The 19,096-nt window shown below is 41.4% G+C and overlaps 1 protein-coding gene across 3 annotated transcripts in view; it reads left to right on the plus strand.

Annotated features, from left to right (window-relative positions):
- Positions 1–18,446, plus strand: part of LOC121275944 (solute carrier family 12 member 7-like) — a 465,011-nt gene extending 446,565 nt beyond the window's left edge. For all 3 annotated transcript variants that reach the window (XM_041183838.1, XM_041183839.1, XM_041183841.1), the window contains exons 22-26: positions 4,659–4,834; positions 6,762–6,776; positions 14,238–14,371; positions 15,004–16,013; positions 16,304–18,446. In XM_041183838.1, coding sequence (XP_041039772.1) covers positions 4,659–4,834; positions 6,762–6,776; positions 14,238–14,371; positions 15,004–15,095 — 417 coding nt within the window. In that variant the 3' untranslated portion in view covers positions 15,096–16,013; positions 16,304–18,446. The remainder of the gene's footprint in view (positions 1–4,658; positions 4,835–6,761; positions 6,777–14,237; positions 14,372–15,003; positions 16,014–16,303) is intronic.
- The last annotated feature ends 650 nt before the right edge of the window (positions 18,447–19,096 follow it).

Below are 19,096 nucleotides of genomic sequence, written 5' to 3' on the forward strand. Positions count from 1 at the left end.
TCCCTCCGTCTCTCTCTATTTGCCTGACAGTTTCTGTTTCATTGAAGCTCTTCTCCAATCCAAATGAGCACTTCCAATGTACCTGTCTCTTAATCGGGACTGGAAAATCCCTTTTCTTGAAGTGTGATAATGTTTTGTTTTATCGGCCAAGGCACTAGGAGAGGTCAGAGTGCCAAATGCAATGCATTCTTTAAATAACAGGTCAGGTGAGAAAGCTTTCTGGTGCTTAGTGAACCTGTTCCAATCACATGTAAATGCTACCCTGCAATAATATAACCTGAAAACCAGTTTGGGATCAGAACTCTGCTTGATTTCTTACGTAAGGCCACCTTGCTACGGCTCCTCTGTGCCTATTCTCCTACCCACTACCCGTTTCCATCAGTATTAAGGACAGCAGTTAAGAGTCAGGAGTGAAGGTTACCACAACAAATTAGCGTGTGCAATACAGATTGACATATTTTCTTGTATTTCCTCATAGAGCAAATTTTGTCTAATTATGATTGAGGGTGTGTGAGCCTTTGGTTCAAAAGAAAAGATTGGGTCATTTTAACCTTTTTGTTAATAATGTCCTAAATAATTGGGAATCAGCTACCATGTCATGTGATCAAAATACAGCAACAGTGGAGGCTTTAGTGAAAATCAAGCACAATCATTAGGACACTGTTGCTTAGTGATTATGCTACCTGACTGGTATCTCAAAACCAGGAATTAACACCCTCACCCATGGCAAGTTTGGTGGCAGGGAGCATTTAATCAGGTGGGGAGGGTGGCAGGTGGGGCCCTGCTGCCTTCTCACTTCCACCCCAATGAAGTCTGTTGAAGACCCATGGACAACCTTCTTGCCTGTCGTCATTTGAGGCCCTAAATGGGCAATTAATGCTCACTTAAGGTACTAACCCAATGGAGCCAGCCTCTGATTGGCCAGCAGCTCTTGCTGGGCAGGATTTTTCACCCTGGGGGTCCTTGATCCTGGGGAAGGCCTGCCGCTGTCCAATTAAGTGTCTGAATGGTAATTAGTATGGCAGGCCTTCCTAAAAGAGGTGATGCTGGGCTCTCACTAGCTCTCTAGCTGACGAGTGAGACCCCCGTTGTCGCCACTAAATACCACCCAATGAGTTCAAAACTCACCATACCAAGATGGAAAATTGAGTTCAGTCAGTCTGGTACAGCACCAGTGGAAAATTACCTTGAAAGCTATGTTGTGCCAATCTAGCTAATGCCATTCAGGGCAGATAATCTGCTACCCCTACCTGGTCTAGCCTAGGTACACTGGGTCGATTGGCAGCCTCCTGTGTTGTACAGTTCTATGACCTGTGACCCCTGTCCTTGACTCTGAATGACTTAAGGGCAACTAACCTGCTGATGGTGCCTACCCACAGAGCAAATTTTAAAAAAGAGTTACTGCTCCTTTTGTGAGTCACATGCTGCCATGTACTTCGCCAACCAGTCACTGGTGTGATTTCAAATCACATCATGTTCTCCTCATTTCTCTCACTCCTAAAGGCATAGTTTGATTGTTTCCCTTTGTGCGTGGCATTCCATCACACAGCCTGCTTGAAGCAGGCAAACTTGTATCAGGTGATACCTGACTCTTTGGGGTATCTGTCCAAGTTTAAGGATAAAACCAAAATTGAATGTCCAGATCATTATGACCAAATCTGCACCTCGTTCCTTTTTTCCTGCTTTTATTCAGAACGATGGAACAGTCTGCCTGGAAGATGGTAGAAACAGAAAGTATTGATTCATTAGAGTGCAAAATAGTTTCATAAAATAACGTTTTGGGATACAATAGATGAGTAATTTGAAAACATGATGTGTGGTAACTGTAGCTTGCTTGGGGCAGGAGCAGTTAACATTAGACCAATGGTTCCCAAAGACCTCCTCAACATGGGGTTTTTCAAGCCTCATGTTTGGGTTAATTGTTAATTACTGTTTAGAGATTGATTTGCTATGATTAGCCAACAACTCTGTTATTGCTGTATCAAGTGAAGATGATGGTAGTTGAACTAAATGGAACTCAGGAAGTGCCAGATGATAAAAGACCTTGTTCCCAATTAAAACTTTCTCCAACCATCTCTTCCTCTTCCCCAAAATTTGATTTTTTGGGAAACTTTTTTTATAGGGGATTATTTTCTAATGCTAGCCCCGTACTTAAATATGAAATTTCCAAACAGACTCACCTCCGTTTGTTGCAGAGCAAAGCTCCATGCACATTGTCACTAATAACTGGCATCACTTCCCACACTATGATACTGATACTGTCAAGACTGGTGACAAATAACCGAGACCAACAGCAGTGATTTACCAATCAGTGATTGCAAGGTTATGAATTTCAATTCGGTTCAAAGTATTGCAAAGTATTCCAAACCGTCACTGCTATCACATCACATGATATAGAATGTTTACATCTGTTGTTAGGCCACTTCTGGTTATTTTCCATATGACCAAATAAAAACTTTTCAATGTTGTGTATTTGGAAGCCATTTTCCCAATGACATGAAATTACTACAATGACAAAAACAGAAAATGCTGGAAATACTCAACAGATCAGGTAGCATCTGACAGTGTTGATGCTTCAGGTTGAGGACCTTTCGTCAGAACTGTAAGAAGTTAGAGATGGAGCAGGCTTTAAGCAGGCTTTGAGGCAGGAAAAGGGTAGAAGACTGGAGAGATTAAGTGGTGAAAGGGATGATGGTGCACAGCAAAAGGGGATGGTAATGGAACAAGTAAAGAAATAAAGGGTAAGTCTAGAACTAGTGTAAATGGAAAGCAATGAAGATGAAATACTTAAAAGAGACAAACAAGTTGTGTTAGAGAGTAAGAGCATAACTTTTTTTGCCTTGCACCATCCAACTTCTCTGCCAATTACCAAACACTTTATTCCTTCCCGAACTAAAATTTACAGCCATCTATCTTCGTGCATTTGCTAATCAAGGATTAAGTTGGTCTAAATCTTACATTTTGAAAAGAAAGTACATTGCCCCTGACATGCAGCCAGTCCATACTTAGAGCTTGTGTCATCAAATTTGCTTGTGTAATGTTTAGCAAGACCAGCATTGAAGAAGGCAATCTGGGTCATGTTGTGAGTTTCACATCTGAGTTTTGATTCCAGCTAGATTGATGGGATTAAAGTCTCTCCCATTAGTTGAGAGCACAACTTTAAGGAAAATGACCTGATGCCTTTGAGTTCAACCACTAATTAGGAGAACTCCTGTAGTGCAGGGAAGCCTGTGGCAGTGATTACTTTAAATTAGGACATGTTTAGACATAGAATGATCCTCCGTTGTCGAATAGCCTGATACTTGCTATCAATATCACATAATAGCCACCTGGATGAGTTGTCTTGGTTTGATGACAAGTGCTCCAGCAAGGAGTTGAAGCCTTTGGAAAGGCTCGAAAGTTGAAGAGAAGAAACAGTTTGAGTAGTCTCGGACAAGTTTCTAGTTTGTGTAGGTCAGTAGCCTGGTACTAATTGCAGTAAATTTTCAGTGCGGTATAGAGATTCCATATGGGTGCTTATTATTCAAAAATAGGACACTTCATATTGGTGCAGTAGTAGATAATGTTAGAATTGAGGCTCAATGTTGAAGCATAATATATCTAATCTTATATCTGGTTGCATTATAGCTGACATGGGAATGCTTATTGTTCACACAGTGTAGAAGTGGGGAAATACATTACAAATCCCAAGGCAGACAATATTGGCCTTGATGAGCACTTAAACAAAAAACTGTGGGTGCCACGCTGTGACGGTGAGCAGCGAGTTACCGTGATCAGGAATGCATTACCTGAAAGTGTGACTGAAGCAGATTCAATAGTAATTATCAGAAGGGAATTGGATATTTATTTAAAAGGAACAAATTGCAGGGCTTGGCGGGGGTGGGGGGGGGGGTGGGGGGGCAGAGCAGGAGAGTTGGAACAGTTTGGAGAGCTATTTCCAAAAGCTGTCACAGGTATGATGAGCTGAATAGTTTCCTTTTGTGCTGTGTGAATCTATAATCAACAAGAGATCATCATATAATGTTCAGCCGATCTTGTAAATGCCCACAAGGACACCACTGAACCTTTTCTGAATCTCCTTTGTTGCTGTTCCTCTGCAGCAGTGAGCCTTGGTTAGTGTGGAGCTGTGTTCCTGTTTGTTTTGTAAAGTTTCATTCTTTTGCTTTTACTCTTTTTGATTGAACTGCATGATCTGTGTTTGTTTCCTACTTCATTGTCCACCGAAGATGGGTGCCCACTAATGTGACTCAAGTAAGTTGATGCTAAGATGTCATTTATGGCTATGGCAGTGGAGTGGTTATGAGGTCAGGAGTTCAACCGTGGCAAATTAAGAAACCGAATTGAATAAATCTGTTGATTGTGGATTGGCACCAAATAAAATTATGACAGAAGTTGCTGTTTTTTTGTAAAGACCCAACTGGTTCACTAAGGTCCTTTAAAGAAGGGAACTTGCTGTCTCTATCTGAGCCTACATGTGACTCCAACGGTTGACTTTTAATGTCAATTAAAATAGGAATGGACAGTAAACATGGCCTTGGTGATGTTGGCCCAGATCCAAGAACCAATTGAGAGACCATTTTTACTTTCCTCACATGGTTCTGTATGATTTGGGGGTTGTGCCGATTTGGTGACTGTTGTTTCCTTTTGACTTCCCTTAGGCCCAACTGATACATGACAGAAATGCAGCTGCTCACTCCTCTGGTACTGACAAGCTTTCAGTTGCTCCTGAAGGAGTGCACATGACCTGGACCAAAGAGAAAATCACTGCAGAAAGGCACAAAAATAAAGAATCATTATCATCAGAAGGTGTGAGAGATATTTTTAACATGAAACCGTAAGTTGATTTCAGTTTTATTTTTAAATGAGCATGCTAGGTTTGGCCTCATTGTCACCAGCTTTTCTGTTAAGTGTGTTCTGTAATGTGTAATCTGAAATGTGTATTAAATTCCCTGTACAGTTCTGAGGACTGCTTAAGTCAGTTCACAGAAAAAAATGTTCTAAATCTTGAATCAAAAAGCACCAGAAAACCAAACTCCCTTGTTAACCCCCAACACCTGATATAAACTGACTGCAGTCATTTGAATGATTGGACAAAGAGAGAAGCATCAATGCAATTTAAATAACGGGTCTCCTTTGTGTCTCATCTAACTGGATGGAATAGGGATGTCTTTGGGTTACATTCATGTGAGCACAATGCGAGGGCAGGCCACTCATTACTCAGGACAGTAAAGCAAAATGTTCATAAAAAAATTTGGATTCATTATTGCCAAGCGTGTGGCATGGGGACCTGAGGGTAGTTAAACTGAAGAAAGTGAGGCAAAGATTGTCCTATGCCTAGCTTAGTGATTATGGTGCTAGACTAACCCAGGTTGGATCTGGGCAACATCACTAAGACCATGTTTACTGTCCATTCCTAACTACTCTGAGGACATTAAGAATCAGCTGCATAGCATGGGACTGAAGTCACATGTAGGCCCAGACCAAATAGAATAATTTTACTGTGCTAAGAAGATATTCAACTAACACCAGAATGCTCTGAATCAAAGCAAACTTGTCCCAAATGCCTTCCAAATGATTACTCTATCAGATCCTGCAAAACCATTTCTAGGCATTCTAATTACAGTTATTAGTCACTGAGCACAGAAAATATTGAAGTTCACCAACAGCTTAAACTTGATCATTTAAGATGGCAGAGGGCTGATGTTGATGCTGTATTTTGTACTTGGACTGATTATGGATGTCAGCAAGACAAAACAAGAGATGTTAGTAGTGGATAGGAGTTGGGGATGGGTGGATTTACTTGGTCTGATTGATTGGGTTTACTGAATGCCACTAGCAAGTATGGTCTCTCCAACAAGCCTTTACCTAGGTGTCTTGTGGAAGAGCTGGATATAAAGCCTCACCATTATGGGGTGATATCCAACTTTAGGGTGGGCAGAAAACCAATGGTAGTGATTGGACTCATCATTAACAGAAGGGGTTGTGTAACAGAGGTTGGTAGTTAAAAACAAGCAAATAACTTACTCACTCAGATCTTGACTGTTAGCAGCAACAACTTGCTGGCTGAAGCCTCATAACCATACAAATCAGGCTGCATTAATAAGATTGTGATACATTTAACATTGACCAGAGTAGGTTGGCAGCTGATCTGAAGACAGAAGACGCCCCTTCTGGTGAGTCTGAAACCTTCCTTTTATGGAGCCACGAGGAACAGAAGTGCTTTTTCAAGGCTGCACAAAGAAAGTTATGGTCACCCCTGCTGCTTGACACCCTACACCACTCTTTGCACTTCAAATCTCTGTCCACGCTAGTTGACTAGAAACCGATGGATCATTGGTGCTTACCTGATCTTCACCTGCTGATTGCCTGCTTTTGGCCCATTCCAGGAGTAGGAGTGGACCAGTGGTATTTAACTGGTGGCTAAGTTTGGCATGTCACCCTACTGCCTGAGTTAAAATCTGCCTCTTTTGGAAAACATGTTGGTGCTTTCTGATTTGTTGTATCGCTGTCAATCAAGGATACTTGCAAATCACAATGAACCAAACGTGAGCCATGTCTGGAAACAATTTGAAGCATCTGAGGTATTGTGGAGTCAATGTATTGCATTATAATGTCCTGTAACCTTTTAAGTATAATTATATTTTAGAAATGTTGTTTTTCTTCAGCCTCTTTCTTTGGCACTTTGTGAAATTAGGAGCAAACAGCTTCAATGTTTGAAATTTGCAGTAACTGTCATTTTTCTTTCCCTCTGTTGTTTTCAGAGAATGGGGAAACCTGTAAGTCACATTTTGATTTTAATTTAATCTGTACTCCTTGTGTGTTTGTATTTGTAGATAGTCCTTAACAACACATGATGCTTTCTCCAAAAGCTTCATTAACTGCAGACTGGAGGGAGTTTGCTCTATGTTCAAATTATTCCCAAGAGTAAGGGCTAATTTTGTTTGCACTAAACTTGCTATACCAAGATTGTTTTCTCTGTTTTTAGTGAGTAATTTACATATTCAAATTGGATATTAATGTGGTGTCCAGTGCAGCTCCACACAGGGTCTGTACATTTAATTTGCCTTCATAGTTTCCCAGATTTTTGATTTTTTTTCTGTATCTGGGCAGTGACTTTGATCATATTTCTTTCTTTGGTCAATATTGGGAGCAGGTCCCACCAGTGGAGACCTGTGTTCTCCTAGTCCACCTCCCACCTATCACTCTCCATGAACTTAAATTCATCCAAAACTTGGCTGCCATAACCTAACTTGCACCAAGCCCTGTTCACCGATCAGCCCTGTGTTCGCTGACCTACCTTGGCTTTCAGTCCAGCAAATGCCTTAAATTTTAAAATTCTCATTCTGTTTTCATATCCTTCCATGGTTTTGTGCCTGACAATATCTACATCCTCCTATAACCTTTTGCTATCTCTGCATTCCTGCAACTCTGGCATCTTGTGTATCTCTGGTTTTCTTGGCACCTCCGTTGATTGCAGTGCCTTCAGCTGTCTAGGTCCGAGCTCTCCAGTTCCCTCACTAAACCACTCTACCTCTCTCTGTTTCCTTCTTTTGAGACGCTCCTTAAAATCTATCAATTTGACCAAGCTTATGGTCACCTATCCTAATATCTCCTTATGTGGCTCGGTATCAAATTTTGTCTGATAATGCACCTGTGATGCTACTTGGGATGTTTTACCAAGTTAGAGGTACTTTGAATGAATGACATTCAAATCTGATTCACCAGAATAACCAGGTGAAACATGAAAAGTAACCTGACATTTGGAAAGTTTTCCCAAACTCAAATGACTAACTTCCCTTTGAATTATTTTCCAACCTCTTTAAACAGGTGAAGGTAAATTGACTCAGCCCAAAAAAGAACATCTCTGGCATAACTACCCAAACCCCTTACTTTTCACAGTAATATAAAAATGTTTGCAATACTTCTGACACTACCAGTGACCTTGGGTACTGAAGACAGACTCCTGCTTGGATGTAGGAGGGTCAACGCTTTGACCCATTATCATGCATGTGACGGGAAAGACTATGGGACAAAATTTCTTATCTCATATATTCACATACACACCCCTCAAGTAGAAAAATGGGTGTATAACAATTGAGGAATTGTATTGGATCTTTAGTTCATTTTTCTCTCCCCTAATTGCTCCCCCTAGTAATACCCTGGATGAGAAGGGCTGAGGTTGGCTGTCAACGGCCTTCTGAAATGGTCTAACAAGCTACTCAGTTTGCTGTTATGCCTTAGTAGCACATTGTGCATTATATTTACAGCTAAAGCCATCGGATGACTCCCTTAAAATAAGGATGTCCTTTTCCATTTGCTGAGCGAAAACATATTGAGGAGATGAAAAAGGTTTTTCTTTTAAGAATCTCTCCCTGCTACTAAGCCGCATTTTGCCACTCAGTCCAGAATTAGATGGAGGGTACCCTAAACCTCAATACATCGAACCCTGGCAGACCTTGTAAATTGGACACATTACCAAACTGATTTTAATATATAAAATTTTAATATAGTAGGCTATTGGTTTGAACAAACAATGAAGCTTTTGGGTTATGTGAGCTGAAAAGGACTGAGGGGTTATTCCCTTGCATGTGTTTTGTGTGTTGGATTTATAAGCATGACACTGATCATAAAGGGTGTTGCAGTGGGCTGTGTAGTAGGAGCTGTTTAACCTTACCTGAATGTGCCTTGAAGGGGTGGTGGTGATGTTGCTGTGCTGGAGTATCAGGCAAACTCATCTCCCTGAAACGTTTGTAATGTGCCTGCTTCCAAAAATCAGTTTCAAAATGTGTCATACTGGATGCAAGTTAGCACAGAAAGGAAGCCTTTCCAGTACAGCTTTTCCATTTATACCTTGGATTAAAACCCAAGTCCGGAAGCTTTTGCCTCAGTGACACCAGGGACAATTGATGATGGGACTATGGAACAAACATTTTTCCGGACACTTCACAGCCACCAACATCACACCTTTTTAAAATGTAGAAATACTGCTGCGGCTCCCAGCTCAGATATCTGAGATCTGGATATGTACGGCACAGTTCACTAATATTCTTTGGGGAAGGGAACCTGCCCCCTTTACCCAGTCTGGTCCATGCCTGGCTGCAGTCCTTGCACTATGATATCAACTCTTGATGCCATCTGGGCAGCAATGAATGGCATTTAATGTGGCCTTGCCAGTGTTGCCCTAAAAAAAATTCCTATGGCCATTCCGTGGTTTGTATGTGAATGGCAATCATAAGCTTTGAGTTTTCTATTGCTACTGCTGGAAATTCTGTAACCTCTTTTCACTGCTATACCATATTTGTCAAGGTTCGTACATTCTAAGTTCCTGTCATGAGAAATTTCAAATATCAGGACTTCAGGGCCTGTGTTGAAGCAGTGAGTGTACTTTTACACTTGTACCTCTTGACCTGCAGTAAAAGCAGTTCCCTTGCTCCGTGAAGTAGTGAAGATGACCTAGGAAGAATAAAGAGGCCACATTTACCTTGGAACTAGATGTCCAAAGGAGGTAGCGGAATAGAAAGGCCTGGGACGGGGGTTCAGACACACCAATCGCCAACGATAGTGACTCAAAGTTAATAAAGTTTTTTTAAAATTGCAGAACTGGGGCTAATTTATGGTGGGATAGATTTAAAAAAAAGAAGTTATATTAAACTTGTATCGAACTTCAGTTAGGCCACACCTGGAGGTCTGTGAATAGCTTTGGTCTCCACCTCGTTTAAAAAAAAAGGATAGAGACATTGGAGCAGGTGCAAAAAATATGTTTACTAGAATGATACTGGAACTGAGGGGGTTTTTTTTTTGAGAAGTTTGAACAAGCTGAGGCTCTTTCCTCTAGAAAAGAAAAGACAGAGGGGTGACCTGATGGAATTTTACTCTATCAAACCATTCCATAATCTTGCAGAGATAGATATGATGTTTACACTTGTGGCAGTGACCAGAACTAGGGACCATAAATATAAGATGGTCACAAATAAATTCACTAGGGCATTCAGGAGGAACTTTTTTTACCAGAGAATAGTTTGATGTGGAACTCTATACCACAGGGAGCAGTTGAGGTGAAATAGCATAGACACATTTAAGGGAAAATTAAATGAGCACAGAGGGGAGAAAAGGTTGGGCTATAATCTCCGAACTCCCTAGCGTTGGATTTGGGGGATACCCCAAAGATGTGCAGGGGAATCCCTCTCTGAAGTTCCCGGATAAGGGTTTGCATGGCCATTGCCCCAAGGTGCACATTTCCTCTGGACAATTGCCCTGTGCTGGGAACCATCTGAAAATGCGGTTTAAATCGCAAACTTCCAGTGGTTCTGCCAGGGTTACACCAATAGTTACTCAGAAGAAGTTAAGAGTTAAAACCTCTTCTAACTTCTGAGTAACTGGGTAAACACCCAGACCAACCCCCACCCCCTCCCCAGACTCCTCCCCCCTCCACCCAAAACACCCGCCATGGGACTCGCCCCACACTCCCGACCACTCTTGACCTCTGACCACTCCCGACCTCTAAACCCCCACCCTCCACCCAAACCCTTCCACCCCCCAAATCCTATCCACTTATCTTAGACACTTACCTTCTCCTTGGCCAGTCAGTTTCACTGACCCTTTAAATTTACCTGCTTTCTGGCAGCTAGATCCTCGAATCTGCCAGAGCTGCACTTTGCAGGGGCCTGGAAGGAGTCTTTCAATGCAGGTCTCAATAGCTCTGGTGTATCAGTGTAATTTTCAGGGGCAAGTAAATATGTATTTATTTCTTCCAATTCCTGCGGGCCATCTCTTTCTGATGCTAGTTGGAAGTTACAGCCCAATATGTTTATAGGAGATAGATGAAGGGTGAAAGGAGGCACACATTAAGTATAAACATTAGCATCAACCTTATGGGTTGAATGGTCTGTTTCTGTGTTGGAAATACTTTGTAATCCTGTATAAGATGTCTGCTCACTGATACGTTCAAATCTGCACAGCATTGCCCACTGAACCCCATCAGTAAAACTGAGATTCTACAACCATTATATAGATGGAACAAATTCCATAACTGCTTTTAAAATGTACAGTCATCAGATGACAAATGTCTGTCTTCCCGCCCCCTTCACTTCATTTGCATCCCTTGCACCTCTGCAGTATAGTCCACCTCTATCCTGTCTTAGTCTCTCTGCTACTGAAACCCTTAACATGTATTTTCATTAACTGTTCCACAAACTCTTGCTGGCTTCCCATCCCCCACAATCCATCTTATTACAAAGCCATAATGCTTGACTGTCATTACAGTCCTTACTGACTGTTTCTTGGTATCTTATTTAAAATATTTGTTCCTGTCTTTAAAACCGTCCATAGCCTTGCCTCACCCTAACTCAGCTTTCCCCAAGTGTCTCTTGCCTCTTGTACATTCCTTTAACGCCTCCATCCCACTGATGGCAGAACAGCATTCAGGCAACTGAATCCTACTGTCTGGAATTCCCTTGCCGGCTGTTTCTTCGACATTTTCCATCTAGTCATCTGTTTCTCTTGCACTTATGTATAAGGTATCTTGGGATGCTCTTTACATTGAAAGCATTTTATAAAAGAGGGTGGTTTGTGCTTGAAGCACTGATTTCATCTGGAGTCAAAGCTGAGGTGCATGATTTGTGTAGTTAAGATGATAAGTGAGTTAACTTCATTGCTAGTGCCTAAAGATTGCCTGTAAGCAACTCATTAACCCCTCTCAGCAAATGAAAAGCACCAAACACCATTGTACTGGAAAGTCTTTGATTTCTTTTTCTGGCTGTACAGTAAGAGAGAGAATGCAGAAATAGGACACAGCAAGCAGTGCAGTATATTGAAATGAGAAGGTTGTGGAGGCAGTTAGAAGGAGCAATTGAGAGCTTTTGTGGAGCTTGAAGTGTTCGAAACGCTGTAGAGTCATTGAGCGTTAGTTTAAATCAAGGTGATTATGAATGTGGAGTGTACGGGGCATTTTTTTTAAATGTTGTATTATCATCCAACGGAAAATTTTATAGATTGAATTCAGCCTCATCAAAGCTGCATTTCTATATGCTTACCTTACAATGAAATAAAAACAGTCCATGAATTCGTAGAAAGTCTCAATCTTTTTTATTAATTCATGGATGTGTGTGTCGCTGGTTAGGCCAGCATTAATTGCCCCATTGTGGTAAAAACAACCACTCTGAATCTGAGAGCTTTCAAGTAAGCTTTATTTAAGCATATGCTGCAAAGAGAACTACAGCCTGCTATGGTGCCTCTCACTATGATACAAGCTTTGTAGCACATATTTATAATTCTTAACTTCCTAGTTTTCATTATAGTGTTTCTCATTAATTTCTTAATAAACCATATTATTCTATCAGCAGATGTTCCCATTATCTCATCCCTCAGGCTTGGGTACAGCCTTCAGTTCCCACTTATCTCCTTGTCTTGTTCAACAATGAATGTCTGTGAAAGTGGTTATTGTTACAACTGCTGGGCAAGCTGCTTCTGGAACTATCCTTGGCCAGGGATCCCATCATGCCTATAGTATTGGTAAATTTCCCATCATGCCTAGAATGTCCCCTCATAACTACAGTTGTTCATTCTAAAGCTATTTACACACATTTTAATATCAATCTTAATAAAATCAGATCATTTATCTCACTTCAGCCCATCCCTAATTATCTTTGAGATGGTGGTAGTGGGATTGTCGTCTTGAACTGCTGCAGTCCATGTGCTGTAGGTACACCCACAGCGCAGTTAGGGAGGGTGTTCCAGAATTTTGACCCAGCGACAGTGAAGGACTGCTGCAGATATAGTCTAGCTACTTTGTCCTGTAAGACTCGGCCACCTCAGGCAGTAGTGGTGCTACCGAGCCACTCTTGGTGATGGGCATTGAGGACTCCCACCCAGAGTAGATTCACACCCTTGCCAATCTCGGTCCTTTCTCCAAGTGGTGTTCAACATGTGGAGTACTGATTCATCAGCTGAGTGGGGGGCAGGGTGGGGAGGAGGTGGGGGGGGGTGGGTAGCAGTAAGTGTTAATCAGCAGGAGGTTTCTTTGACCTGATGCCACGGGGCTCGGAGTCGATGTTGAGGACTCCCAGAGCAACTCCCTCCAGATTGTATACCATTGTGCTGCCACCTCTGCTGGGACAGGACATACGCAGGGATGATGATGTTGGTGTCTGGGACACTATCTGTAAGGTATGATTTTGTGAGTGTGACTATGTCAGGCTGTTGCTTGACTAGTCTATGGGGAAACTCTGAGCTCAGTTTGCCATTGCCGTTGTCTTTCCACTCAATGCCGAGTGGTCTGTCCAGTTCCATTCCTTATAAACTTCATAGCAGTTTGATACAACTGAGTGGCTTGCTAGGCTATTTTCAGAGGGCAGTTAACAGTCAACCACATTGCTGTGGATCTGGAGTCGCATGTAGTCCAGACCAGGTAAGGGTAGCAGATTTCCTTCCCTAAAGGGAACCAGATAGGTTTTTTAACAATTGGCAATGGTTTCATGATCATCAGACTTTCAATTCCAGGGGGTTTTTGTTGAATTCAAATTCCACCATCTGCCATCGTGGGATTCAAACCCTGGTCCCTACAGCATTACCCTGGGTCTCTGGATTACTAGCCCAGCGACAATACCACTGCACCACCACCTCCCCATGATTGCTCTGTCTTCCCTAGGGATCGAAGAAATGCATATGTAAAAGACAAATATATCCAATCCCAGTCACATAGGGAATAGTATTGTTACATCCTCAGGTTATACAGGTGCACATGGAGTGGGATGTGAGATGCCTGAATTGCTTACAAAGGTAGCTGACGCCAAGAAAGGGAGCCTACAGCAAATCCATATTTGTAACAAGACAAGGACATGGTAAAGAACTGATCATTGAGAGGGAGAATAACTGTTCCAAACGTCTAAATTGTAATGGTTGCATTGCATCATTTTTACAACATCTTAATAAAGCAGCCATGTGTGCGTTTCCAGTAAATTTAGATGCAGGGAGCAAGGTAGAGTTTGGCCAAGTGTTTTGGATCTTAAGTAGTGTTCCATTTCCTTAAAAAGTGACTTCTTTAGGATAGCTCATATTGAATTAAATAAACTTTTCTAAATGCATTCCTTGTTCTGTGTATGCCAAGAGGGTAATTAGCCATAGTGACTTTCCACCTTTAATATGGTTAAGGCAGGGAGGTCATATGGGTGATAACTTCATCCTACTCTTATTCTGGTCGCCTGACCCAAGTTACACATCTCAGTTTTCCTCTCTTTCAGGAATCAGTCCAATGTTAGGCGGATGCATACTGCGGTGAAACTCAATGAAGTTGTTGTTAACAAGTCCCAGGATGCCAGACTCGTGTTACTGAATCTGCCAGGTCCCCCCAAGAACAAACAAGGGGATGAAAACTGTATCCTTTTCATGTCAGCTGCTACAGATTGTGCATTATGATGAAAAAGTGTGTGGGAAAGATTAAATTTTATTTCTAATCTGATTACAAACTTTTTTTTTAAAAAAAAGCCACATCACATGGTGCATCATTCTGTCTTTGATTATGTAACACGCTTTTCACTCCTGAACCTCCCTCAATCTCCCTCTCTCCTTGCGTTTCTCTCCTTGACTTTGCAGCCACCTTTGAACACTGTTGACTAAACATATGCTCCAGAGCTTCTTTTCTCAACTGCCAAACATTTCGCTAATCCCCCTCATATCCTCCCCTCCACCCTCACCACTAATGAATGTGAGGAGCTCATGGACGACCTTGTCACCAAGTTAGAGAGCATTTATTCTACATCAGCTGATTTGTCCCCACTTTTCCCCTTGGTCATCAACCAAACCTTCCCCCAGCCCCACCCACCCTGACTCTGCACCCCGCCACTGCCTTCCCATCTTCCATCTCCTCTCTCAGCTTATCTGCTTCTACCCTGCCCCCGAACTTTTGATCTTATCTTTCGCACACTTTCCAGTTGCAGTCTTCCATGAGCCTTGGTGCTTCACCTAGTTCTAATGTGGATAATACACCCTTGACTTAAAGTTTGACAGACATGGAGTTCCTCGAGGTGCTGACTGAGGGCCTGAACAGAGTGTTGATGGTGCGAGGTGGTGGCAGCGAAGTGATCACCATTTATTCATAAGACAACTCCGATGGCCAGTCTTGAAGCATATTTACCGAATGCGATGCCAACAAATTTCACTGGTGACATTTGGCTTTTGTGTGTCTGGGGGGGGGCAGGGTGGTGGCTTTTGTGTGTCATTTGCTGCTGGGATCTTTGGATGTGATAGAAGAGAGAAGCATCCTGATGGTGAAAAGACTTCCATGGGTATCCTGGACCATGATTCCGAGACATCACTGCATGTTTCTTGATGGAAACAAAAAAGTAAACACTTGCATCATGTGACCAGAAAGCTCACTTTGTTTTTTTCTCTCTCTATCTCTCAACAGTTCTGTGTAAATTCTGTAATCCTAAATGTGTACTACTGTCAGTAGCACTGGTGTATTCTTAAATGCTGAATGGTTGTACATCTGTCCTCCTTTCCACAGAAACAATTGGATCGAAGTCAAGAAATATCAGCACCCGTTTGGGGGAAAAATGAGAATGCATCCTGAAAAGTGTTTGTTTTCACTATATAAATAAATGTGGAATTCCTATATATTTTTTTCTGGTCAACCTTAGTTTTGCCAGGCCAAACGCACCCACTGTGCAAGTCGTCTCTCTCCAGGCACTTGCCAGTACTGGCCACTAGGTGGCCCTCCTGCTCTGTATTCCTATCCAGGGGCTCTACATTGTGGCACCTCCCCTCAGTAGATTGGACGCTCGTTTGCAATGGGGAGAAGGGAGAAGTCTACCACATTTCGGGGAATTCCGCATTGTTGTTTGTGGGTACTCGCCGAGATCTTGTGTCACTTCACTTTTATCATAAGCCTACTTGCTCAGTTTTTAAAAATTGCTTCTTTTTTTGCAGGAAGATAGGCTTGAATGACAGCCTTATTCCAAAAATACACACAGTATGTTGCAGATCAAACGAATTTTAATGCTGGGAATGTATTATATGTAAGAATATTTTGTCAGATACTTTTCTATAAATGAAAAACCAGCATTAAGAATAACAAAAATGATTTTTTTAAACTTCGTCTACCTAGGACTGCTGTTTCTTAAACTAAGAAACTGTAGTCTTGATTAAATGACCATGAGAATCTAAATAATGGGTATTTACCTACTAATTGTTTTTACTAATCTAGAAAAGGGACAGGATAAGTATCTCTTTAAATAAGCTTTTGTTGTTTTCTACACACTGTACAAATGTACACCCAGGACTTTTACTTTCCTCTTTTTGCAACTAGGATTGGATAGATTTCGTTGCAGAGTTTGTATGGAGAATTGGGTATCGAGCCTACACACTTGCGAGATCCTCTGTCCACTCATATTGATGAATGACCAAGTACTTCTTGCAATCTATCTTCTACGTGTAGATTCTTGGCGTGTGTGTTTTCTATACACAGATGTTCTAATTCAAATGACCTACTCCAGAGTTTCTCTTTATTTTTTATAGAAATTAACAACTGAACATGGTATATTTTCCTTCTGAGCTTTTTGTCCAGCTTGAATTCATTTGTGTTGCTCACTCTAAACGAGCTGGTTCCTCCTTTTTGAAGCTCTTGTGTTGAAACGTTCCAGGCAGGTATGTTGTCTGCCTATAGTTGTGGATTATATAAAGGGTTTTAAACAACCAAGAAAGATTTTTCAAAGCCTCTAGTTCATATCAAGACACGAAGAATGCAGGTGCTCCGTCTATTTATTCTGACCCCCTACTGCCTGCACAGGCCTGGCTCGAGTTGCAGGCCCGGTCCCCTCACCTGTCCAGGCCTGGCTGTCACTGTGGATCTAGCTTCCTTAGTCTGAGCTCAATGAGACCACTTTTATCATCCACATTATTACAAATCTAACACTCAGTTAATCATCCCTCTTATGTAACTGCCCTCTCCATGTTAACAGCTGCTCTGAATTCTTTCAAGTGTCGGCACAGGTTGGTCCAATTTCTGGTTAGTGATGGGGTCCTTCCTGCCTATCTGACACAGCGTTCAGTCAATGTTGTATTCAAACATAGGAACCTCACATCTCCCCTACATTAGTCCAGGTCTGAATGTGAATGAGTAGCTAAACTTTCATTGCCATCCTGAGCTGAGAACTCTGCAAGATTGTATGCAGATTGACCTTTTAAGTCTTTACGTTGTAAGTGAAGATTTTCATTTTGTCATTGGGTTGTTTCTATTAGGTAGGAGAAAACCAAATGCAGCATTTCCTGTTCACCAGTTTAATTGTGATGGTTTATCTGCTAGTAAACCACCCCCCCCCCCCCCCACTCCCAGCATGACTGAAGTAATGTCAACTCGAACCTTTGCAGTCCAAAAAATAGTTCACCATACTCAGTTTCTGGTGAAATGACCACCATTTTTACAGAATGTTGCACAGCACAGATTGAACGGTGCCCATGGTTACATTGTACACTGTTTGGTCTTTCAAGAGTATAGGCTCCAGGATTGGAAATTCATGGAAAACCTGAGTAACCTAACATTTTATTCAAAATGTATTGAATTTACGTTCCCATTGTGTGCCAGTCTGATCTGTGATATTTCCCCACGCCTAATGGTAAACAATTGGACCAGGAGGAACTCCCATTATTTAGGGTGCAGCTAATGGAATTTTCCCAGCAAAACGGCACTTTTTTTCCCCCAAAGAGACCTGTTCTCCTAAGTTTGCCTTGTACACAGGAATGTGTATACACACTAAAGAGAGATTTGGAGTCACTAACTCTTACCAGAAGCTTCTTGCCACTTTTTTTTACATCAATCTTTCTCAAGCTAGTGCAGCAGGTAGAACTGAGCTTAAATACAATCTTGCAGCATCTGGGAGGAAGTTGCTCAGATGTCAGCAGTTTTGGAACATTGTAATCCAGTTGTGAGATCTTAAAAGAGGGAAAAAAAACAAGTGCAATCGCAGAAGTAGGATCTGCTTTGTACCAAGTATGGTTATTTTGTGATCTCAGACTGAAGCTACATATCTGAGGCACCTTTACTTATAACCCACAGCAAACTACAGAGATCACTGCAGTTTTTTTAAAAAAAAAGCTTTCACAGGCCCTTTCCCACATGCAAAAGTAATGCCAGGAAGAACGATGCACTGAATAGACAGATTTGGTGAAGTTGGCCTTTTATTTCCAGTAAAAGGTAGTTTCATTTTAAAAATTACTATTCATATATTAGCTGCACCTTTTGACGAGTAATTTAAACTAGTTGTAATCATTTTTCATGCCAGTTTTGGTGGGGTAACTTATTTAGGTTATGTTTTTTGAGGGGAGGTGGGATGAGAGGAACAGGGTTTTTTTAAACTGGTGTAAATGTGACTAAAACTTAACAGATGTTACAATTGTATAACTAACACATGTATTTAACAACTTGAAATTAAATTTCCAACATTTCTAAAGTCTTCTAAGTACCGTTCTTGAGCAATGAGTAAAACACAATGCATAATATATCTAGTTGAATCGATTGCACTGTTGTATTTGTATTACTGCGTGGGGTGGGGAGCAAAGTGGTTATGGCTTGTTATATAAAGAATAATGGATGACATTTCAGTCAACTTGTACAGTAACTGGGGCTGATTCATTGCAAATTTTGGATCCTTTTAAGCTTTGAAGAGCTGGTACTTTTTTTGCCAACTTCACATGAAGTTAGATTTAACAATAATCGCAAATGCGAAATCCACACCTTTTGTAAAGATTGAATTTCCAGTTGAACTTTTCAGCCAGCAGAAGTGTTTCTGGGGATACCATTTTCTCTCAAAGAAGTGCATTTTATTCCAGTACTGTAGTTTTAATATGGTGTTGTCTGTCTTGAAGTTAAAGATTGTCAACTTTATTCCTTTATGATAAAATAAATTCTCAAAAAAGAAAACCTCGTTTTGAGATACTCAAAAATAAATGCAACATTGCAGTTCATATTGCATTACAAGTTAGACCATGCCTTAATTTTTTTTGCAGGTCTTGACACATTGTTTACACACACTTTGGTTAAGAGAAGGTGGGGGAAAGTACTTTTTCTGGTTGTCTGGAGTTATGGTCAGCAACGAAGCATTGG

The sequence above is a fragment of the Carcharodon carcharias genome, chromosome 3, assembly GCF_017639515.1.
Source record: "Carcharodon carcharias isolate sCarCar2 chromosome 3, sCarCar2.pri, whole genome shotgun sequence".
In the NCBI taxonomy this organism is placed as follows: domain Eukaryota; kingdom Metazoa; phylum Chordata; class Chondrichthyes; order Lamniformes; family Lamnidae; genus Carcharodon; species Carcharodon carcharias.